The following is a 24,039-nucleotide window of genomic DNA, read 5'->3' as shown; positions in this document are numbered from 1 at the left end:
AAGAACCCGCGACATTATTCGAAAATAGTAGGGGACGTAGGCCCCCGATGTCATGGTCTATCTGACTTGTGCCGTTTGGGTGGACGAGGTGTGATCAAAACATGGACTGAAGTGGCTGCAAGAGTGTGCCTTTACATGCTGACGTCCGATCTCACCTCTCTGGTTCCTCCGCAATTTAGCCATTAGCTGCAAGTGAGGAAAGTTGGCACCACATATTTTCTGTTGTTGTTTTAACTCTAATCACTATTTTCAGTGCTTAACCCTAATCAGTATTGTTGCCAGTGCTCGAAACCGGAGCGATAAGGAATACTAAGTTGTGAAAACTTCATAAGGTGTCCAAAGGGGGTTTAGGCCAATGGGATCAAACTCTAACCGTTTGAGAACAGCGAAAGACTTGCCATGATATTCCTCACAGCTGCATGATATTCATGACAAGCTTATCGTGAAAATGATACCAAGTATCTTTTGTTTGGTCATGACATTTGCTTTAAAAGCCGCCAATATATCTTCTCAATATCCTCGGAGTTCAAGAAACAATAAAATTCCATTAGCCTGTGGGTGAAAATAACGAAGAAACTAAATAGCATCGGGCGTACATCTTTCTGCTTCGCGCCAGCTTTTCAACCGGCTGTGATATCATAAATCCGTGGATCATAGGTATACGAAAGAAGTACCAGGCGTATTGGAGTATTCTTCTAGTGAATGTCCCACTAGTGAGACTGGCTATACATAAGTGCGAAAACCAATCAAACTGACAGTTAATAAACCTTTATTTATTTACTTAATTATTTTATTGTTGAGTGTGTGATTGATAAATGATCATTTTCATTATATATCAGCAGAATCAAAGTTAGAAAAACATTTATTTCTTTGTCATCCAGTCACATTCTTTAGAAATGATCAGTATCATCACCGCTACCTTGTTTTGATACGCTGTATGACCAACCCGCAACCAAAATTTTCAATCTATAAAAATTTATTGAATTCATTACAGATTAAAAAAAAACTATTCCTTATGCTTAATCGAAAGAAAATATTATCACTCTATAATTAGTTCAGTAAAGGTTTTGATTTCGAAACTTTTCGTGTGTCCTCAAGACGTTTTAAGTCTACTGCTGTACAGGCTTGGTACAGTAACAAAGCTTTCCTAGAACTTTTCTGGCCTGATCTTCATTTCAGCTCTCTTCAAAGAGTAGTCAGCTCCTTTCCAGTGAAACCAGACCACACCTACGTATGAAGTTGAAATTTTTCCATGATGGTAAGGACCGTTTAGATTGGAATAGAGACAACTGTCGTGCCACCAAGCCCCTTTAAAGTTCTGCGCACAGTGTTTGGGCCAGTTGTCATTATCCTGATCTTTGGTCGAAAAAGGGTGGCCTCTGTGATAGGTCAAAGAATCCCCAGCTGTTCCTACAGACAAATCGCCACACAGTTTATTTACTTGTTAGGCAAAAAAGTACTTAAGACTCGGTGATCATGATCTGCATCGACCAAACCTGAAATTAAGAAACTTGGAAAAATAACAACCGACAATCTTCACAGTCTTACATGGTTGCTTGTTTGTGTGTATTGTGGACCTCGCTACAATTACCTGAACACCTTTACCTCTACACTTTTTTTTGGATAATCACTCTCGCAAACTGCTTACCATCGAGAAAATTTTTTTCTAGCCAAAAAAGACAAGGGGCGGGCGCGATTGGGCAATAACCTTTTCTAGCCCTGTTTAGATGATACGCCTACATACCTGAATAAGTTCCAATTCCTAACTGGTACTTGGTTCTCTCGCTTGTTACAGCAAACATCTCATACTCGGCATAGGCTGTCTTTCCCGCGGTGTCTTCGAGATCCACACGAAGTTTGCAACGTTCACTCTTGGTCAGCCGATGAATCTTATCCAGCCCCAACCAAAACTCGCCATTCAGGTTACCAAAGCCAAGCTTGTAATCATTCCAGCCGCGGTAGAAATCAACCGAGCCGTCCAATCTCTTTTGGAACACTGTCCACCCCCCACCGGGGGCACTATGATCACAGTACACGTCAAAGGCGCCTGAGCCATCAGGGTCGATTGTGTACACACCGCTGATCCTGTCACCTGACTTGTACACGTCAGCACAGTTTTTGTGATAATGGATTTCTTAGGGACAGTGAGAAGAAGATTTAATTAAAGGAAAATGAATAATTCAAATTAGTGTCCAGCAAAAACTAGTGGCCTAGCAGACTAAGTGATAATTTTTTTCCCTTTATTTTGGGCGTAAAAAGACCCCTGCCTCCAGTTATCAACTTAAGCAAGCACTTTTCAGTTTTGTTTCAGCTTTTGTGGATGGACTGGGAGAGAAAATCTTTAAAGCAAATTTTGAAAAATAATAACAAGGCATCAGTTTTCAATATTTTTGGAGGATGAGTTTTAGGCAAAAACAGTCAAAAATACAATCAGGTGAGAATAATTTAGAGATATTTTTATCAAAAATAAGCCTAAGGATAAGAAATTACAAACCCTCTCTCAAGTGCAATGTGAACTGTGATATCTTTGGGACCAAGACTTTCTTCTACGATAACCAATGTAGGTACGTTGTATTTAAATTTGATTTACAGACTGAAATGATATAACGTAAGCAACGAATCCAGATAGCTACCTTTAGTCCTGTTTTCTTTCTTTGTTTTCTGTGTCAAGTTTCTAAGTTCCTTCTGAATTTCATCCAGTTGCTTCTTCATCTCAAACATAACAGTTTCGACCTTCTTATTCGATCCAGCGTAGAAGTTGTTGTTGATTGTACATTGCTGAGTTCCTTTTGAACCTAACTGATTCTGTGTCTGGGCTGTAATCGAAACGATCGAAAGCAAAATCGAAACAAAGAGCACGAAGGAGGTAAAATGAACCATGGTGCTTTTGAGTAAAACTCTTACTTTGCTATGTTTAGTTTGTTTGCTTGAACAGCTTTTACTTTTTGCCTGCTGTCAGAATCACCAGCTGTTAGTTTACAGTGGGTTAAACCAATCATAAGGAAGATAAAAGGATTCAGTCCAAGGTTCGTGCTAAGGTAAATGTTTCTTTTTTTATCTTCACCATAATTACTTTAACCATCAGATGAGTAGCACGTTCGTTATGCTAGCAGACATCTCCCGTTTCCTTTGTTTCTTACGGAAAAGGGGTTCTCGGTGAGCAGCAAAGGAAATATATATCTAATATGTAGGAGAAGTTTGCAAGCAGACTACGGAAGACCTTCGGGGATCGCTGCACGTGTACCTCCACTCGCGTCTTTGTTCGTAACTACTATGACAAAAAAAGGGCTCTGCAGACGGAAACAGGACTGTGAACAACCCAAAAATGATATTTTTTATGGGTAAAATAAATGTGCATGCGTGGCGGAGTTCAAAAAACATGGGTTAGGGTTAGGGTTAGGGTTACGGCGAAAGCACAACCTCCTGACAAAGGCGGCAACATTGTCTCCCTGGAAAATTGTCAAATCCAGTTTGTTTGAGAAGGATATTTACTGCATGCATTCTGGGAGCTTTTGTCATTTGCGACTAAAAATGTAGGCTTCGAACACAGATTATTTTCTTATTAACAATGTTTATTAAAGAAAATATATTTAAGTAACAAAGCTCGAAGTACCATCTTCCCCCCGTTTACAAAAGAAAAAGAAATTCCAGGACAAAAGGGGGGAGGGGGCGGGACCCCCTGGGCCCACCCCAAAATCCGCCCTTGTTTAATACCATACAAAAAAAAAGTCTGTTACGCTGTGTTACAAATTTATTTGACGACACAATAAATTGAGAATAACAAAAAACCCTAAGTTACCTCCCCTCTAAAAGAAACCAAGAAAAAATACTCTCTTAACGGTTTTCTTCCCTAAGCTTCATCTCAGCTCTTCTTGCAGAGTAGCCATACTTCCATGATCTCCACTCCACACCATCAGCCATGGATCCATACGGCTGATATTTACCATTGTGGTAAATTCCGTTGAGATTGCAGTAGAAACAATCGTAGTACCACCAAGCTCCCTTATGACGCTCTGCACAGTTATTACTCCAAACGTCGTTATTATCGCGATCTTTGGTTGAAAACGGAAAACCGCGATGCTTAGAAAGGGAATCCCCAGCGGTTCCTGGAGAAGAAAAAGGTGGATATTGGGGTACTAATATACTGAACATTTCGACGCGCGCTATGGGAATGCAAATAATCTCAACTCGTTTTGAAACAACTTTTCACTGTTAAAGACAATATGTTTGATAATGATGCAGTAGACGCTATAATCTTTCGCCCGATGTAAGATAATCTGAGACAGTCTTGGATTCTGGATTCCACGCCGTGGACTGTTCTGGATTTCCTGTTCTGGGTTCCGAATTTCTTGTAAGTGAAACTTGGATTCCAGATCCCTTTAGCGGGCGAAATCTTTCTTCGTTCAATGATTTGCTTATTGAAATTCATGACGAAGAAAAGTTCTGTTCAAATTCGCTTTCTGTGAACTACAAACTAAAGAAATTAAAACTGTGATAACTTTTGACTCTATCACAAAGGAAGAGAATCGCACTGCAAAAACGAGGTAGAAACCTGGATTAAACAATATTGATGGAATTTATTTTAAGCGAAATGTTCTACAATTCTATACTTTGGTTATCAAAAGTTTACATTTCAGTATACATTCAACCTTATCTTTAGTTAGCAAGTACTCTTCTATTTTTTCTATACATGTAGTCAAGATGTGTCGATCAATATAGACCCGGTATGCAATCACTAGAACGTGTAGGACCTAGCAACAGCAGCTTGATAATGCGTCATTCAATTCCAGCTGCTCCCAGCCACCCCCCCGGCTACTGCGGGAAATTTGCCCGCCTTTTCAGTCCCAGGGGTGGGGTATTTGCAAATTTTGCGCTGCCCGCTGCCCCCCCCCCCCCCCATAAGTTTTCTGATGGTCCGTCCCTAAACAAGGGCTGCGACGTCCCGGGGAATCGTCCGGGGGCCCAGAGATCCCATTACGAAAGTTTCAGCTCCGTAGCCAGGTCACTGTTCGCGCTATTCGAGTCACCAGAGGAGGCTTGGAACCGAGTGCTGTACATGTACAGCCCCCGAAATGAACCCGACCCCGAAATGGTCTTCAACCCTGAAATCATCCCCAAATCGACCCCGAAATGATCCCCATTTCTCTTCACGTCGACCCGGAAATGATCCCCAATTAATTCTTGGAGTGGAATGGTATTCCGTCACGGAATTATTACAGGCCGGTCTGTTGCAACGTTTACGTTCTTGAATCGCATTTTACATCTCACTACACCATACCACGTCATATTATGTAATTTCCGGTCATTATTTTACTTCATATATATTTCTGTAAATTCGTGATATCTCAATAAACCTGATGAAGACTGGTATTGGCCAGTCGAAATATCGCAACTTAACTCTATTTCACGTTGTTTGATCAGTCCCTGCAAAAGTCTTCTTGACTGTAACGTTTGCAATTTCACTACAGTCTATGTGATTTTTTAGCGCTTTTGTCATCTTATTGCCTTTATGTCTACTTTTGCATCATCATCATCATCATCATCATCATCATCATCATCATTTTAAAATTTTAAAACGTGCTAAAACACCACTTTGAAAATTTGAATTTAACATCCATACAGTTTTCTCTGTAACCAGTAAGGCTATAATCGCCCAAGTAATAATAATAAAAATGTGTTTCTTGATGTTATCAGTTGCAGTTCATGGTGTTACGTGAAATATGCTAGGCTTTGCGTATAAAGAGGATATTACACGGTGGCGCGAAGATATGAATTTTATTTTCGAGTTTTTGCCACGAGAAAATAAAATTCAAATCTTCAAGCCGCCGTGTAAAGTTCTTTTTATTATATAGACAAAATGGCTTTGATAAAATAATAGATTTATGTTCGCCAAAAAGTAATTGTCACTGCTCAAATTTACAGTACAGCAATATAAGACATTGTTTACAATAATCTTGAGAAATAACACTGAGCTGAACAGGGCTCTGTTAACAATGACAAAATGTAAGCAAAGCTTTGAAAAATGTGTAATTCAAATTCAAAGGACGCAAGACGCCTACAAATTTTGGAGGGAATTACCGAAATTACGTCATCGATAAACTCACGTGTGAGATTATGGAAAATAAACCACTCGGGTCCCGGATGTAGTTTTTATGAATTTTACGGTATATTTTCCAGTAAAACACTCGTGTCTATATAATAATAAAAAATATTTTCGTTAATCAAGTTCAAAGTGTTATCGCAAATTAATGTCATTAAAGAATGTGGGCAAGAGAAGATTGTTAGTGAAACTTAAGTTAATGTTGTGCATTTCAATCGATCCATAGTTCTAGAGGATATCATTCCATTCCTAAAATTAATTGGGGAACATTTCGGGGTCGACGTGAAGAGAAATGGGGACAGGCTCCTGATGGGGATCATTTCCGGGTCAGTCAGTCATTTCGGGGTCGCTTAGGGGATCATTTAAGGGTTGGGGATCATTTCGGGGTCGGGATCATTTCGTGAGCTGTACAGTGCGATGCGATGACGTCAAATCGCCGAGGACGACTGGGAACGAGGCTGCGAAAATTTCGGTTCCAGCCTTTTCAGGTCCGCTCGTAATAAAAAGTGCGTGATTGCGTGACGACACATGTGTCACATGTAGCAGACTATAAAAATGGCGGCGTAGCAATGAAATGATGCGGGTTAATTGTTGTGTCATTGCAAATGCATTTTCTGAAACAGCACTGAACAAGGACACCTTGCAACGAGAGGTTTTCAGATAAATTGTAAGTGAATCTTGTTTTATACTTGAGTATTCCCTAGTGTCAGACACCAGGGGATTTATCAAGCTTAAAATTTACTTAAGCTTAGAATGTATTCAATTTATCATATTTTTTGATGGGCGTCCAGCGAACGTCTCCTCCTTATTAACTTATACTGAGACAACAAATGGTTCCTCTATTTACATAATACTTGAGCCTCCTAATTTCCTGTGCTATCTATCTGGATAGTGTACGGTCGTACCGGCGGTAGCCTCGGTAAGTCGAACCAAAACTTGAATAGAAAATTCACGTTAGCTTCCTTTATTTCTTTCAAACTTGTCAGGACTTTTCTATATAGAATTTTAAAAGATTCACTGTTTATTTTCTGGGCCCAGTTGTTCGAAGGCCGATTAGCGCTAACCGAGGGTTACATTTTAACCCAGGTTTCTTTTTCTTTTTTTCAAAAGCATTTTTCAGGCTAATTTTCTCGATTCTTTTTAGAACATCAAATCATCAGATTGTGGACAAAAAGAATAAAACTGAATTTGTTTCTTAAGCTTTCATATCTAAATTGAAATTTTGCACTAACCCTGGGTTAACTTAACCCTGCTTTGAACAACCCAGCCCTGGTCTAATATTACTCAAGAACGAACTGTTTTGTATTACGGACACCACGAAAGGAATTTGTGTAATATTTTTCAATATTGTTGTTGTACCGCTACGTAGCTTCTGGTTGCAGTTAGAGTAGTTAGTTAGAGTATAACAGTTAACAGTTAGTCAGAGTATAACAAAATTATGCGGATAAAGGGGAGCTGGAGGGTGTTATTCATGTGGATTACACTGTCTTAGATGTGCATAATTCTTTAGATCATAAATAGCAAAAGCTAAATTCAAAGTTATTTAATAATTCCTATAAAATATTAACTTGTAACCCCTTATAACATTCTTACCTTCATGTTTGTTTTTGCTTCCTTTTGCACAAATCCGTTGAGTTTTTTTGGTTACGCATTTTCTTGCAATTATTATTTTGGCCAATGATTCTGCTATTTCATCTTCGTACAGCTGAGAAATTTTCTGCCATTTTCTTGAGTCATCCCATGCACATTCAGCTAGAGGACTGAGGAGAGTTAATATGCTGGTGACAGTGATGTGTGCTTTTGTTTTCTTCATTGCCATTATTCCAGCTTATTTACTTTGTCAAATGTAGGCAAACTCCCCTGCAGTTAAATTCCTTAGAACCATGTTCAAGTTCAAAAGGAAAAAGAAAAATTTGTCATGGCTTGTTGATGTCCTCTATGAAATATGAAATGTAGCATTTACAAGTAATAGTCATGCAGTGACAGCAAAGAAATGTACAAAAAGTGTGCTGCATGTGCAAAGTTCACATGTTGTCTTGCTTATCAGACCCTATATTGTTTTTTTGATGGACATTCTTGTTGCCATCATCACTGATCCTGTTTTTTTTTTGTTTTCAATTAATATGGGAAGATGTCTTTTTGAACACCAATATTAGTCCTGATTCTTGTTTTTGTTTATTTTCAATGTGGGATAAGAAAATACAGTTGTGTGATTAAAAAGAACAGGAAAATGCAGACAATATAAAAAACTGAATAAGCACAAACTCACTTCTTTTTGACTAACCTTATTTGTACTCAGTGAATTATGTCATTATCCATACAAAATATTTCTCCATAAATTTCCTGATTGACCTTAATCACCCACTTACAGTCAAGCTGGCTCAAGCATACCCCCAAGATTCAATTAATGAATTTATTATTCAAAATCCATTATTAGTTGTAGATTTAAGATTCATCTTTACATTCCTTCATGTGCAATGAGCAGTGAATTCACATGCAAGGTATTTATGAAAATATTTCTACCAGCTCATTTTTCTTGAATTTGATTTAAATGTCTTTGAGGCAATTTTGTCCATTCAAAGATATTTCAATCTGACTGAATGCAGGGAAGATTTTTGAAATATTCATTGCTCAGGAGTCATAGATTGTTGAAACACTTTCCTGAAAAAAAATCGATCGAAAATGCAAAAGAAGTTTGAGATTAGAGGGGATAATTAAAAATATATAAAATACAAATGCAGGAATAACTTACTATTATTTACTTATAAAAAATTACAATGATCCGATTGTGTAAAAATACCCCAAAATATATGTAAGGTACATAAAACTTCAACAAAAAGGTGAACTATAGGTAATGTTAAACACGAGATAAGAAACAATAACCACTCCCATGGACAAAAATGCACTTTTTTGAGTGTCAATGAATTTAGCACAAAAGTACTAATTGTGGACGCCATTTTTCCATCTCCTTGTGGAGGTGGGACCGGTATTTTACATGGTCGTCCAAGCCACGGGAAGGTCTAGCCTTTTGGAGGGCAAAGACAGTACCTTCATTTCTAAGTTATTTTAAGACCTTCAGTACTGGTCCTGCCCCAGGAATCGAACCCATGACCTTCCACTCTGCAGTCAAGCGCTCTACCGACTGAGCTAATCCTGCCACAGTTGGAACAATGTAAAGTGCAGACACATCCCACACTTTGGATCTACAGTCAACTCTATCTAAGATGGACACCTTTAAGACCAACTTGAAGTTTCTGTCCTAGAGAGGTGTCATCTAATGGAGAGTCAAATGAAGAGAGTAAAGAAAGGTTGTGACCAACTTATAGAGTTGTCCGTAATATAGGGGTGTCCATTGTATAGAGGTGTCCGTTAAGAGAGAGTCAACTGTACCAGATTTTTTTCCTAGGGCCTGTTTACATGGAGGTGGGGGACCCCCAGATAGGTGAGGTAACTTGTGATGAGTCACCACACCTATCATGTAAACGTGATAAAATTAAAATGAGAGTTAAATACGGACAGGCGGGTTACCCCACCTAAGCGGGTTACCTCAGCTACCTGGGGTCCCCCGCCTCCATGTAAACAGGCCCTTAGAAAAACCACAAACTTTTTCAAATATTGTGCAACTTACTGGTATGTATAATATGCAAATAACCCAGTGGGGGAGGTGGGGGGGGGGTACTTGGGTTAATTTTTGCTGAGTATGTGCCGCTGGCCTCTCAGAGCCCCTACCCCATCATAGTCTATTCTGTGGCCAATTATAGACCTCATCTTAGTCACTTTTGGGCAAGTAAGTAATTTTCGTGTTCCCAACTTAGTCACCTTCTATTTTTACGAATTGGCCCATTTTTTAGATTGAATGAAGAACACTTTACTTTTCATGCACAGTACAAACATTCTGGTATGTTTGCTAACTGTAAATATGAAGAACTGTCTTACCCTAGAAAATCCGAAAATGTACGACCCCATTGTAGTAACTCTGTTGAAAATGTGACCCCATTAGAGTCAGTCCAGTCGTGAAAATGCGACCCCATCCAGCGGCACATCCCCATTAGCCGCTTATAAGGAAGTACTAATCCATGTTATTTAAAAGATATGTTCACTGTGCGGTCTTCATCCTACAATTTGCGCAGAAATCATATCCTGGCCCTTCCTAACCCAAAGACAACGACTTACGGTCTGCACTCTTTTTCATACTTAGCTAGCAAAATATGGAACTCTCTCCCAGACACTTACAAAACATTAAATTTTCTAGAATTCAAGCAGGAGATCCTCAGATATGAAGCTTTTCCACAGTAGATTTACAAGTTATATTTCCCTTTGCATGTATAATGTTGTATATAGCTTATAAACAATATTGGAATTGTAATATAGCATATTTTATTTTTTTAAACTTATTTTCTCGAATACATTAGCTCTACAGCTACTCTGTAAATTTCGAGCATAAATAACTGGTATGTATGTATGTACTCCCCTCCCCCCCATTATATTACTTCGTCGTTTGAGCATTTTCAGTGTTGTGGAACAATTTTTTTGCCCTTCACAATGATTGGTTGCTGTAATGACTGTTTGAGTGCAGCCAGCTTTGCTAGTAAAGACTGAAACAAATTCGGGGTCGTAGAACAGAAAAGTGTGGTTTAGGCTTGGATTTTATTCTGTCGGTAGAAGTTCGGGCAGAATAAGCGATTATTAAAACAAGGATAAATTCTTCCAGCAGAATAAGACATTTTTGAATGACATGGATAACAGTTGTAAGAAGAATCAAAGTCTAGGAACAAGACGAGTGGAAATACCTTGCGATTATTAGTCAGAACGCGCCCACATGGTTCCATTGTATAGCATACTTTGGCGGAAGTTGTTTTTGCTGAGCATAATGAATACCCAATTAGTATTTGTTGGCTACTGGCCAGAATCCGGCCCTTCCATATTTGCGAAAATACAAGAGACACGAAGAGCGGAAAAAATTTCTTCTGATACCAAACAGAATCCGAGCAAAATTGAGGTTTCTGACAAGAATAAGAATTTTGGGCTATCTCCAAGATTTCGAGTTGCCGGGTAAATAAAACAAGTTGTTTTTTTTTTTCTTCTATTTTCGTATGAAAGTAGCCGGGGAACACGTTCATAGTAGCCGGGGAAATCCCCGGCCCCCGTCTCTTACCGCAGGCAGGCAGAATAACTCTGTTCTTTTTGCAGATATGGGGGCTTTGGGTACTCTGGCCAAGTTTGGATTAGACCGCGAGCTCTTTCTTTCCTCAGAGTCATGTGCGGCAAGTAAAAAATAAAAATCATTCTAATAAACGGTAAAAAGTAGGAGAAATTGGGATGGAAAGAGGAAAGAAGGATAATTATTCATTGTAACAATTTTTTCTTCGTTCGGGCTTTGGCCCCCGTTCCTCGCGCCTTTGCTGCTCAGCCCTCGCGCATGCTCTCGATCTACTGTGACTCAAAAGAAACTGCTCGCAAGATGAGTGTGTACATTGAAGGTTAGGTAGCTGGCGGTTTTCTGTAGAGACCGCGCAAATGAGCAGCGAAGCCGCCGAGGTGTTTGCTGATTCCGCTCCATTCTCCTCCATTTCGCTCGAGCTCTCCTCCCCAACATTACTACTTCCTTCAAAATAATTTTTGGGAATTCTTTGAGTTTTCGTAAAAACTTGAACTAAGCTCTAAGGGAGGATGCATTAGAGGGGTAGGTTTGATAGAGAGCAAACGGAATGATTGGGGGGGGGAGGGGTGGAAGAGGAGTCTTTATAGGAAGGGTCATTTTTAGAGAAGGGGCTATGTAGATATAGGGCCTTGATATAGAAATTGGAGCTTAAGTAAAGAGGGTGGCTAAATGTAGGTATAGATATTTTATAGTATCATGCATCCCATGGTAAAAAATTTTCCTTTAATGAAGAATTAATAAATGCGCTTTTCATGATATGATACATTATTTTAAACTTGCTCTTTTTCTCTCGTTTCAGATGTCTAGGCGCGCATATCGAAAAGAAATCTTGCTTGCCGTGTTGTGTGTGATAGTGATCTTGCAGTTGACCAAAAACGTCATCTTTGGAGGAGACAACGACGATCAACGATTCCATTACAGTGTTGTTAGCCAAGAAAATGTTTCCGAAATTCACCCTACCTGTAAAATTGAACGAAACCTTCGAATTATCAGCTATAATATACGGTGTCAATATTTCAACCCGTTTTCTATATGGAACTTTAATGAACGAATCGAACGCCTTGTCGAGGGCATTAAGGACTTTGACATTGCACTTGTTCAAGAAGCATATGTCGTAAACGCGGGATTAGGCGTTATCTCAGAGTGCGCCTCGCGTTTGGTCACTGCAATGTCTAAACATGGATTTCATTATAGAACTTCTATTGCAGATTTTATGGCACCTTACGTGGGAAAAAGTGGCGGAATTGCTATATTTAGCCGTATACCTTTGACAAGAGCAACATCCAGGCAATTTCAGAGTTTCTCTTTCTTTCAGTACACGGACTACATGGGCTTCGTTATAGGGGAGTACATCGTAAATTCTCGGCATCTTTATGTCGTTAACACACATCTTGATCCAAGCAGGCCGGATACAAGAATCATGCAAGCAAGAGAGCTTACTTCTGCAACGAGGAATTATACCATGTCCTCTGCTTATGTTATCTTAGGCGGGGACTTCAACATTGATAATCGCTATCCGACCCTCAGTAATAGCAGTGAAGAATATATAGAACTATTACGAACAATGAAAGAAGCTGGTCTTCGCTCCGTTTTCCCTTCTAGAATAGAAACCAACATTGACGGTGGTAATTATGACGCCATATTTGCAAGCTCGAATATTGCAGTGGTACGCAAAGAAATTATCAAACTTGAAACCGCTAGCAAGGCACTGGTGTCGGATCATTTTGGGCTTGCATTAGAGTTGAAGCTATTGTGATGTATGGTCGCATTAAATGACTGACCGTGGTAGACATTGTTACTTGTAAATAAAAAACTAAAAAGAGCAAAGTACGGATGGAGAAAAAAGAGGACTGTTCCATCATGAGATCTCGAGAGATTATATTGATACACTGGAATCTCCATGTGCAACCACCTCCCATAAAGTAACACCGATCCAACACACCGAAATTTCCCAGATAAAGGTGGATTTCCACTGTTGTGTAGTTTTTCCGTACGTACGCACGTAAATTTTACGCGCGTAAGTAAAATAGAGGCAAAGTATGGCAGGTCACTCATAAACATAAGAGATGAACCTCGCTCAACTTTTACTTTTTCGCGCGGCCTTTCATATATGGCCTCGGAAAAATTACGCGACAGTGGAAATCAACCCTTGGAGACCCTTAGGGAACCAGGGGGAATGATTTAGCTCGAGAATATTTCGTGCCGATTAGCTGCCTTTGGATCGTCTAGGAGGATGTCGAGAGACAAACAAAAAAAACACAGCCGAACCTACTTTAGCCCATCCACATCATCACTGAAGTCTGATAGCAAAAAAATGGATAGGTTGCATGAACAAGCAGTTCGTTATATATATATATTTATATCGTATTGGTTACAGCCTTGTATGTGGATCGACGTATCCAGAACATGTTATTTATTGTGTTTAAAGCTATAAACAATATATATCCACCTGAATATTTGAGAGACCTTTTCAGGTTAAGAGACAACATCAAAACTGGCCTGAGAGGGGTTTAACAAGTTGCTAGTACCGTCGCCTAATACGACTCGATATGGCAAGAACACAGTAAAATACTTGGGGGCTATCACTTGGAACAAGGTTTTTCCACCTGAAGATCCCAAAGGATATAGTCTTTTAAAAAAAGCAGTCCACCAGCTAAGGTTCTAGCTTATTCTCAATAATAGCTATATCTATCATTTAATTAGGCTTTTTATTGTAAATAGCTATATTACGAAATTTAAGCCTTAGACTCATATTCGAATATTGAAAATGAGTTTTTGGTTTTCCATTTTACTTCTCTATTATTTTATTTATTTGTTTTTCTTTCTCGGCTTATTAGCACATTTAATCATTGCTAGAAGTCTAACCAACCTCACCAAACCCGAGATTAAATAAAGCTTCATTCATTCAGGGACTTTTGTCGGCCGAGGCTAATTTCGCCCTCTAGTTCACCTCACGGGAAAGTAGCTTCTGCTCGCTGGGTTCATAACAATAGGCTGCGATGCCTTCGAGATGTCTGAAGACACTTTCGTAAGGCCCGTTTCTTGAAAGCTGCTAGATTTGATCTTAAAATGTGGCCGGATTCGAAAGGCTACCGGGAATAGCTAGAACGGGGCTCGGGCGTCAGGATGAATAGACACCCTGTGGTATGATAAGAACGCCGAGGTTGAACACTATAAAAGAAGTATAGTGTTCAGTACTCGATGGAAAGAAAGTCGACTAAACATGCTAAACGGCGTTTAAACCGGCCGTAGGACACAGAGTGGCTGTGAACTAAAGGTCAGGGAGCTTTTTGAATCAATTTTTCGCGTGATCATGATTTTTTTTCTTAGCGTCGTAGATTCGAATACATGTGATAAAATTCGAACAAGAAGGGCCCGAATCACATGTAATAATGCAAGAAATATATCGACCTCTGTTATCTTAAAGGTTACTAGTACAGATAGACAAACAAGACGACTTCATATCTTTAAGATTTTTGCATTTATTTGGCATCAGAAAATACACCAATAATTCTAGTATATTCCGACCAAATGACCTCTGAAGCCCGAACCCACACATAGTGCGCTTGGGCTGCCTGTGGTTTTTCATTTTTATTAAAATAAAAGAGCAGCATGTCCTTCTAAATTTTGTTCACAGTAGTATCAATATAAAAAGCATTCTTTCCCCCAAGTACTCATTTTTTTTTTGCTGTTCACGCTTTAGTGCTCGAATTGTAAACTTGTGTGCTACACTGAACTACTATCTGGTAGCTTGTGTGCGAAATGAAACAGCTGATTATAAAAGTAGGGAAGTCTGAAGTAGGCTAATCTTGAGCAATTTCAGGTCGACACCAAGTCAAAACCAACTGCGGAGTTTAATCCAACGTCTTAATGCCTGTCGCCTTTCTTTCCAGCCACCTAGAAGATAACATTGATGAATACATAAACAAATATTATAAACAAGACATGATTTTCTGTTTCTTTTCCTTTTTTCTGTGAGAGAATGTAGAAGGCAGACTCATAATTAAGGCTGCGTAGTATATGCGGCCACCTGCATGGGCTAAACACACATGCGCACGTTCCCATACATTTCCTCGAAAAGTTACGGCCAAAGAGTACAGGCGTACGTATTTCTTTAACAAAAATTCCGAAAACCCAGTTATAAAACACTTAAAAACCAGGGTACCCTCTGCTAAAAACTAATAAAACCGCGTAAGAGTGATACTGAAGGTGAAGGGATTACTTTTCCATGGTCATAAACCAGTACATTGCTTGTGCACAAATGTCACAATCTTTGGATTCAGCAAATTGGAGACGTTTTGATTCCAAGGACGAGATTCTCTCAATGATGAGTAGTGCGCGCGCGTGAATCAGCGTTATTTTGGCGGGAAAACGTAATAGCCATCGTCATTCTACTACGCGTTTTAGTGAGTCGTTGCGGCGGAAACAACTAATTAAATGTTAGAAATTTTATCATTTTGCGATCGGAAGAGGGTCTTCTTTTCCAACAAAAATAAGCGTACTAATTTTTCTGTTTAAAAACATACAATGAAGCTTTCTGGTTGAATTCTGGGATTGTCTACTTTTTGAGAATAACCCGTACGCGAAAAAAACCTTTAGTTAAATCTCGTCGTCAAATCTAAAGGTCTCTAATTTCGGCTCCCATAAGAAAGAAAAAGTTTATTCAGGACTAGACTTGCCACAAGAAAAAGAGGCAGCGAGGAATACGCGAGACGACCGACGTAAACAGCAGAAACCGGAAACAGGCTTTGAGAAAGTCTTATTTAGGACGGGACGATAAACTAAAAAGGAAGATAAACCACGGCTGATCTCATACAGTGTACTCTGAATGAGGTGTAATAGTCATGAATAGTCTGTATGGCAGTCTTAGGGCCCGCGGAGCAGTTTTTAAAGTGAGGGGGAGGGAGGCTGTTCCACTTCTTTTGAAGTGGGGGGGGGGGGGGGGGCTAAAATTGGGTTGCATCAAAATCTTAACATTTAATCAATGCAAAGAAACAAAAGATAATTCAAATTAATTCGAAGAAAGTGAAATGCAACTTTCCACCAAAACCTGGTGCCGAATCGATATTATTTAATACAGTTACAACTCATCAAGCATTCAGTTTAAAGTTAGTAAGCAAAGGAAGTGTATGATGAGAGAAGGCAACTTCATAATTAATTCTGACGTGGTTTATTGGCTTACTGTCATGAAACAGCCTCCTCCTCAGGCGCTTCGTTTTTCGCATGGCAGAGGCGAGCGCGAAACAAGTAACTGGTGATGAACCGCAAGAGACCATGGGAAGGGTACAGACGGCAGGCGAAGCGCCGTCCCGCCCGTTGTCTCCTTCCCGCCTTCCTTTGCGCGCACAATTTCATCAAAAGAGAGACGTCTGGGTATGAGGCAGGTCACGAAATCTTACCCTTTTAAAATCGTCCATATTCGTTGTGTCGAGAGGACTTCCAATGAACCCAATATAGTCCACCACTGTTGTTTCTTCGCCTCCTTGATTATTTTGAAAAAATAGCTGAATACATAAGCAAAAAAAATTTACTTGGTAACAATGAGCTTGTTCACACGGCATGTTATGTGTAAGTCAAGACTTTGAAGTTGAGAAAGGCGAAACAACAATATAGACAGATAAAGATCCACGTTTACGCCAAACGGCAACAAACGTGGATTTGTACCACGCGACCAAGTTTTTTTCTTAATTGTTGTAAACTGTATATTACTTCAACTAAAAAATGAGTAGTTTCACGCCAGTTTCATACGTAAGTACTGTTCTGGACAGTTTTTATCTTCCCATTTTTTATTCTGAGGTAAAGTGGACCAATTGATCGTAGTACCATAAACATACATTGCAACTCAAATTTGAAGAAATCAGATGAGTGAAACAAGCTCTTTACAAACAAAAAGAAATAGAACACAATACTGTACTGTGAAACTAATCAAACAAGTTTGTCAAGCCACGTTTTTTGATGTAAAAATCGGAAAATTTGTGGCTGGCAATCTTTCGCATTTCCAGTGTCTGGCATGTTGGGTGGTAGAATTTAATTACAAGTGTCCATTTAATGAAATGAAATGACCATTTCAGGTACTTTTTAGGTGTCCGGGTCCCCTTAATAGAGGTGTCCGCTTAATAAAGGTTTCATTTGAAGAAAAAAAGAGAAATACAGTAAATTTGGGGACTTCGGCTACTGTCCGCTTAATACAGGTTTCACTGTACCTGCCTTGACAATGCATGGCACTTTACTAACCGTCAGACTTGAAACATTTTGAAACTTGACAAACTTCAGGGGAACAATTACGTCCTCTTTTATATCTTCTGGTGTCAACCTGTACAGAATGAAACACAGTGTACCTCTTTTATACAAGTCATATTGCATGGCAAATAATCAAAATAATAGTCTGATAGAAATTAAAAAAGAGGTGAGGAATGGCAGAGACCACCCCTTTAACTTCGTTTTAGGGATGCGTTTGTCTCTTGGAAAATGAGTTGACCATTATATTATCAACCTCATTCCCAGAATTTCAAATGCCGTCATTTCGCTTATTGAAGAGAAGGCCATGTTGCAGTCGGTACTGTACAACTGTATTTGTGATTTTCCCTGTTGCAGTCATAGTTTCAACCCATCTTCATGTCATTAATTGTCAACATTTCATCTGTCCTTAGCTATGTTATTTTTCTAGGCCATGTCGATTGTCGGAATTTTACCCTAACAAGACCTCTGAAAATACAGTTGGATTATAATAATTTATCCTATTCTTTGTTGTTACCTACATTGCTTGTACGGAATTGAAAAATGAATGTTTATACGTTATCGTACAATTCCAATGTTCATGGAAAGATAGTGACATACTCAATTTTATGTAAGGCTTCAAAGCTTTCTGCAGAATCAAAATCCATCGTCTTTGTTTGGTTAGTAAAAAGTTTTACTGTCTTTGGTCCTCTACCTATCAGACAAAAAAAAATATAAATACAGCCTGTAAGTACTTAGTTTAAACACAAGCCGAAAACAAAAACCTTGCTATTCAACCATGATCTGATCTGAAAAACTCACCATCATCAGGTCCCTGTATCTTGAGGGAGTGAAGTTTCACCACCTGGTTAAATGCTATTGACACCAATAACTGAAACAAAAAGACAACAAGCTAAGGATTTTGGTGTAATATTTAAAGTAGCCTGTTCCAGGCTCCGAGATAGTCGGGCCCGCTGAATTTAGAAAGCGCGTAAACAAAATAAAACAGGAGGAAACTGGGGAGAGGAGGGGCGGTTCCTTTTCCTTTTTTCCCACCCCGCCAACTTTTTGTGTGCCTTTTACTTTTGCGTCTTCCCCACTATCTGAGAGCCTGGAACAGGCTATATTTAAAGGGAAGTGACACTGTGTTTCATTCTGTACAGGTTGATAGAAGATATAAAGGAAAACGTAATTATTCGCCTGAAGTTTGTCAAGTTTCAAAATGTAGCAAGTTTGACGCTTAGTAAAGTGAAAAGCTAAAATGAGTCTTTGCATCATATTGAATTAAAAAAAAATGGCCTAGTTTTAAAAAAATGTTATTTAAGAGTATATCTAGGCATTAAAACTGTTTCGTGTCGTCTATTGCTACGGATGACAAGGATGGACATGGATTGAAACTTTTTCAAGTTTTAATGTCATGCCTGCAAAAATCAACAAAACATTTATTTTGGATAGTGCTCCCTGATGAAATTTGTCTTATATTGTCTTCATAACCGTAACTCTACAGGATCATTTTGTGTATGGGTGAAGGAACAAAGTAATGACTTCAGCATATTCAGGGACGGAAGGAAATCTATGTCACTGAGCACAACCAAGATTAACAGAAGACAATTTCATTACAGTCCAGCCAGGTCCAGCATACCCCCATAGATCTCATTAATGAAATAATTCTTTGAAAAATGAATCCGAAATTCATTGAGCCACAACCAGTACCAAATTTGAATCAGCATAATACTGCATGCGTGACGAGCAGTGAATATTATTTGGTTACAACTTCTCAGTATTCGGTGTGATTGAAAAATCTTTGAATGGATAAAAAAATTGTTTCAAATGAAGACGTTTAAATCAAATTCAAGAAAACTAAGCTGGTAGAAATTACATAACTACCTTACATGTAAATTCTCTGCCCATGGCATTGTAGACATGCTGAAATGCACAGATTCAACTACTAACGGATTCAACTTTCAAATAATAAATTCATCAAAAATGAATGTAAACTTGGGGGATATGCTTCACCTTGCTTGACTGTAATACAATATTCCAAATTTGAGTACAGTGGAACCTCAACATAACAAAGCTCTATATAACAAAGTCCTTGGTAAAACAAATGATTTCTTTTCGCCAGTAATAGCAAAATATATGAAAAAGAACCTTGGTATATAACAAAACCTTGTTATAGCAACATATTTTGCTAATCCCTTGGCCGTTTGTTATGTCAAGGTTCCACTGTGCTATCTCTTACAAAAATATTGTACCTGTTCATCACAATCACTTTCCAAACAACCTGGACCCTTACTCAGAGCTTCTGACAGGTGATGGTCATCACTTTCATTTAAACATTCACATCCACTCTTGTTAATAAATATTCCTAGATCCATCTGCAGTTCAAAGTGAGAAGTGATACACTATCTACTGTACATGTATATTCATTCCTATAAAGGTTACCTCACATGATGGTATTATGCAATGTTTATAAACAGTTTGTTGTGTACTGGAGCAAAAACAAGTAAATGTATAAATGGTTCAATTTTTTTTGGTTTCATTTTTTTTTGAACCAGTTTAAATTTTAAATACATGTAATCGTTTAAAAGAATTTTTATTTTCAATTTCCTTTGTCTTTCTCTTCTAACCCTAATCATGAATGATATAGAGGAAAGGAAATGAGAAATGAAATTAAAGAAAAGAAAGTGATGACATCACAAAAAATAAATTTGCGAAATTATGTAACGTAAATTATGTAATGTTAGCGTAACCCCTTACGAAGATGTACAGCTGTATAAGCCCAGGGCTTATAAGAATCAGCTTATGGTATCATAACCATTCACCGTTAATAAATTTGCTGTAAATTGATCTTTAAATTTGCAATAATGTTAAAAAAAGTGGTGGAAATTAATTATGAGGGATCTATAAGCAGCACAAGGCAACTGTATACAGCACTTACATGTCCCTTCACTCCAACATCATTACTTTCATCTCCAATCCACTTTTTAATTTTCTCTTCAAGTTTCTTTTCATCAGCTCCAGTCATTTCATCCACCTTTACTTTTCCTTTGAAAAACTTGAAAGTGGGCATGGCAGACACATTGTTTGCAAGCGCTATGTCCTGTGAAAGTAACAGAACCAATATCATATACATGTACACTTTTATAAAATTCATTTCTGCCAGAGAAGCCTTAAAAAAACTAACTGGGCTACTACACAACAAAAACATGAGAACAGTAATTTTACCAGTTTCTGGCCACTTTCACTTGTAAACACTATAACCTCTAGCAAGGAAAATTTCTGAATTTTCTTTCAAAAGTAGTACACTTAATTTTCTTGAAACTACATGAAGAACTGCTGCTTTCTGCAACTTTCTGGAAAGTTATGAAAGTTTTCTTACAACAAGTAACTACATTGTAATATCTAGTGTCCAGGCACCTCATCAAGCTTTCACCCAGAAACTAAAAACCTCTTTCCCTTGGAAACAACAGCGAGAGCTTATACAGTACAGGCCACGGGCATTGCAGCACTTACACGCGTATTAATTGCATGCAATATGGCGTATTTCCACGCAAAATCCATGCAAAAAAACTCTGGTGTAAATTTTTACACAAGCTCTTTCACGCAAACGTCTTACATGCAAATTTGCATGTATTTTTACAGTGACTGATTTTGCTTGTAAAAATACATGCAAGCTGTGTGTATTTCTTTACAACAGCAAATATGGCTGATCACATTGTGGAAAAACGTCTTTTCGCGGTGAAAAAGAAAACAACTTACAATACACTTTTTCTTACTACAAATGTCATGTTTTGTAAATCAACGATTCATGCAATGTAAATTCCTTGGCTGTTGGCTGAAGTGGGGTTTCAAATTACAATACGCTATTTTACATGTTAATTTGGATGCATGTTACTTGCCACGCCGAATGTTGTTTTGAAATAAGTTTAATGTTTTGGACTTCAGTACACTGTTTTTTTAGACTTGCTATACGCTTAAAACATGGTTTGAGCTATCGAGGTTAAAATTATAGGGAAGTGATCTGAAGGGAAAAAAAAAATAACTTCAAGTTAGCGAGGATAAAATTACAGTAACTGTGTGAAGGAATTCCAGGAGAAATCGACTTGAGTAAGAGAAATGTTCCAGTTAGCAGTCAGTTAGTGAGAGTTTGAGCAATCAGGATGAATAGAAGGTTTGCTTTTGCGCGACTGGCACTAAATTTTACAGACAAGGTTTCTGTTTTACATCTGCCTTTATTCTAACATTGAATTAGCTTCGAGCTTCACAATATGTCCTTAGTTGTTGCTTAAAAATTACAATGCATTACTAAACTTGGATACAGTTTCACTCCAAATTTTCATGTTGTTTGTGACAAGCTGTCTGTTACAACAATCGTTTGAAGAAGTTTGATTTCTTGCGTTTTCTGGAAATAGAAGCTTGTGTAAATGATAAAAATGCAGCGTGTCATTTTGTTTGCTCTTGATAAAGATATAAACACTCTTTGCAGAAAACAAAGTGAAATTGAAGACCTTAAAAGAAAACCTTTCCTTGGCAGGTAAAACTAAAACCCGAGACCTAAAATTAGTTCTTGCAGTAACGCCAGATTGTTTGCTTTGCGACACAACTGAGTGACGCCGGCATTGCAAAAGAAAATAACTCAAATTAGCAAGCTAAGCAAAAGTACATGTAGGAGATGAATGCTGTTAACAAAATACATGTAGAAGCAACCTATCACCAAAACAGTGACGTAACTTACAGCGTCACATTACAGAGTACTTGGTCTATCAAAATAGTTGTGAATTGATAACTAAAACTGATTTTAGTTGAAACCTTTTATAATCTCTGCGAAGTCTACAAATGAAGATTCAAGTGAAGTACATGTAAATATTTAAAAACAATGCTCATTCGGTCTAAAAACTTGGATCACTTTTAGCTCAGATAACTTAATACTAACATTTGAACGTGTCTCGAAAGTTTGATACAATGTATACGCTAACAAAGCCACCCACACAAGTGTACAACTGCACTCGCTCAGCCAGCGATGTAAGAACTCACGTAAATCAAATACACGCAAATTATGATAATCCGCGTGTAAAATTTTACATGCAAATTTTCCTAATTGCGTGTATTTTCTTGTGCATTTTCGCGTGTAAATAGTTGATTTGTTTGTTTTTCTTGTGAATTACTGGAAATGAAAAGTTCACTGCAAAAAAGCCATGAAAAAACTAAAGCAAGTTTTATCGTTTAAGACTGGCAAATATTTATGCTAATAGCCATGATCTAGGAATACAAATAACAATATAGCAAACTGTACCAACCTCACATTTATCAACGTCAACTTTTAGAAACACAGCACTTGGATACTTTACACTCAAACTGGCAAATTTTGGAGCAATTGACTTGCAAGGCCCACACCTATAGGAAACAAGGATATTGGCAGTGAGAAGAGAGAGCAAGAGCAGCACATACTTACTGTTAAAGACAAACTAATGGTAATGAATTATGGAACATGGGAGGACAAGCAGTGGGTATTAAGGAGGGGAACCGAAGGGAGATTGGATGTCTGAATAATATCATTACTAAGTACCACGTGTCTTAATTTAACATCCCAGTAACTTATTTCAAATAAGTTTGGCCAAGTTAGTAGATGTGGTGTTGTCATCTTTTTGTTTTTAGCAGGTTTTGTTTTAAGTTTTTGCCTGGTGGTCTAATATTAAGCAATTGCAATAGTTTTCATCCATTAGCCTTGAATCACTGCCACCAATAAACACAAAGAGGCTTATTGACGGCTTTGCTTTTAAGCCTGGCCATTTTTTTTTTGCAACGGTTTTCATCCATTAGCCTAGAATCACTGCCACCAAAAAACGCAAAAAGGGTTATTGACAGCTTTGCTTTTAAGCCTGGCCATTTTTTATAAATTATCATTGGGGTACAGGCATTTATTCAAAAATAAACTGAATACGATTTTATAGGAATAAATATTTTCAAATACATTATTATGATTGCAAATAAATTCTGGAAAAAAAAAACAAAAACAAAAACAATGAAAATCAGTGAAGTCAAGTGTTAAGCTTCTATACCAGGACAAAACGTGTGCAGACTTCAGCGAAATCGGAGACCTTTTATATTCCGCTGAGTCATGTCTAGAAAAAGTTCTGCGAAAGCGTGTAACCGATTTGCACATACATGTATTAAAAGCACATTTTTAAGCTCCAATAGCAAAATTTCTTTCACTAATTGAAAAAAGAACACTTCATCAACACCTAGGAAAGTTTCACCCTGAAGAGGGTGTCCGAATTTTGTTAGAATACAAAAAAAAAACCTGTGGTTCCAGTGGTGTTCTATGAATAATAATTGCAACGACCACCCGATCCTGAAATGCATATTTATATCTGGTCATTTATCTTCACAACAGTAACTCACCAAGATGCTGTAAAGTCTACAACAACTAGTTTGGCCCCAGCCTTGGTCATTTCCGATTGATAATGGCCATCATTCATGATCACAATAACGTTGTCTTGCACAGCCGCCATTTTGTCGAAAGAGGGAAAAGATTGGAAGCTAGCGAGCGAAGTAAATA

The 24,039-nt window shown here is 38.2% G+C and overlaps 3 protein-coding genes across 3 annotated transcripts; 1 reads left to right on the top strand and 2 right to left on the bottom strand.

Annotated features, from left to right (window-relative positions):
* Window positions 1-1,138: 1,138 nt before the first annotated feature.
* LOC140935328 (microfibril-associated glycoprotein 4-like) lies at window positions 1,139-2,904 on the bottom strand. Its single transcript, XM_073384880.1, has 3 exons — window positions 2,634-2,904; window positions 1,745-2,134; window positions 1,139-1,410 (listed from the first exon to the last, which is right to left on the bottom strand). The coding sequence occupies exons 1-3, from the start codon at window positions 2,878-2,880 to the stop codon at window positions 1,148-1,150; spliced, it is 900 nt and encodes a 299-aa protein (XP_073240981.1). The 5' UTR covers window positions 2,881-2,904; the 3' UTR covers window positions 1,139-1,147.
* Window positions 2,905-6,644: 3,740 nt separating this feature from the next.
* Window positions 6,645-14,165, top strand: LOC140935324 (sphingomyelinase C-like). The gene is made up of 2 exons (XM_073384876.1): window positions 6,645-6,767; window positions 12,061-14,165. The coding sequence occupies exon 2, from the start codon at window positions 12,061-12,063 to the stop codon at window positions 13,015-13,017; it is 957 nt and encodes a 318-aa protein (XP_073240977.1). The 5' UTR covers window positions 6,645-6,767; the 3' UTR covers window positions 13,018-14,165.
* A 554-nt stretch (window positions 14,166-14,719) lies between these two features.
* LOC140935329 (thioredoxin-like protein 1) lies at window positions 14,720-24,004 on the bottom strand. Its single transcript, XM_073384881.1, has 9 exons — window positions 23,883-24,004; window positions 22,778-22,874; window positions 20,419-20,580; window positions 19,733-19,855; window positions 18,300-18,369; window positions 18,099-18,192; window positions 17,496-17,574; window positions 16,661-16,765; window positions 14,720-15,158 (listed from the first exon to the last, which is right to left on the bottom strand). Exons 1-9 carry the CDS (start codon window positions 23,990-23,992, stop codon window positions 15,129-15,131), a joined length of 870 nt encoding a protein of 289 aa, XP_073240982.1. The 5' UTR covers window positions 23,993-24,004; the 3' UTR covers window positions 14,720-15,128.
* Window positions 24,005-24,039: the final 35 nt, after the last annotated feature.

This window comes from Porites lutea, chromosome 4 (genome assembly GCF_958299795.1).
Source record: "Porites lutea chromosome 4, jaPorLute2.1, whole genome shotgun sequence".
NCBI lineage: Eukaryota > Metazoa > Cnidaria > Anthozoa > Scleractinia > Poritidae > Porites > Porites lutea.
Note: the sequence above shows the minus strand (reverse complement) of the source record. Positions and strands in the feature narration are given on the sequence as shown.

Bases quoted from the DNA above. Each gene is read 5' to 3' on its own strand.
- LOC140935329 (XM_073384881.1), bottom strand. From the start codon at position 23,992: ATGGCGGCTGTGCAAGACAACGTTATTGTGATCATGAATGATGGCCAT. The intron at 19,856-20,418 runs GTAAGTGCTGTA...TTTGAACTGCAG, and splicing joins ATGTTGGAGTGAAGGGACAT to ATGGATCTAGGAATATTTAT. The intron at 15,159-16,660 runs GTAAGATTTCGT...GTTATCTTCTAG, and splicing joins ATATGGACGATTTTAAAAGG to GTGGCTGGAAAGAAAGGCGA.
- LOC140935324 (XM_073384876.1), top strand. From the start codon at position 12,061: ATGTCTAGGCGCGCATATCGAAAAGAAATCTTGCTTGCCGTGTTGTGT.
- LOC140935328 (XM_073384880.1), bottom strand. From the start codon at position 2,880: ATGGTTCATTTTACCTCCTTCGTGCTCTTTGTTTCGATTTTGCTTTCG. The intron at 2,135-2,633 runs GTAGCTATCTGG...ACTGTCCCTAAG, and splicing joins GAAAGAAAACAGGACTAAAG to AAATCCATTATCACAAAAAC. The intron at 1,411-1,744 runs GTATGTAGGCGT...ATTTGTCTGTAG, and splicing joins AGGAATTGGAACTTATTCAG to GAACAGCTGGGGATTCTTTG.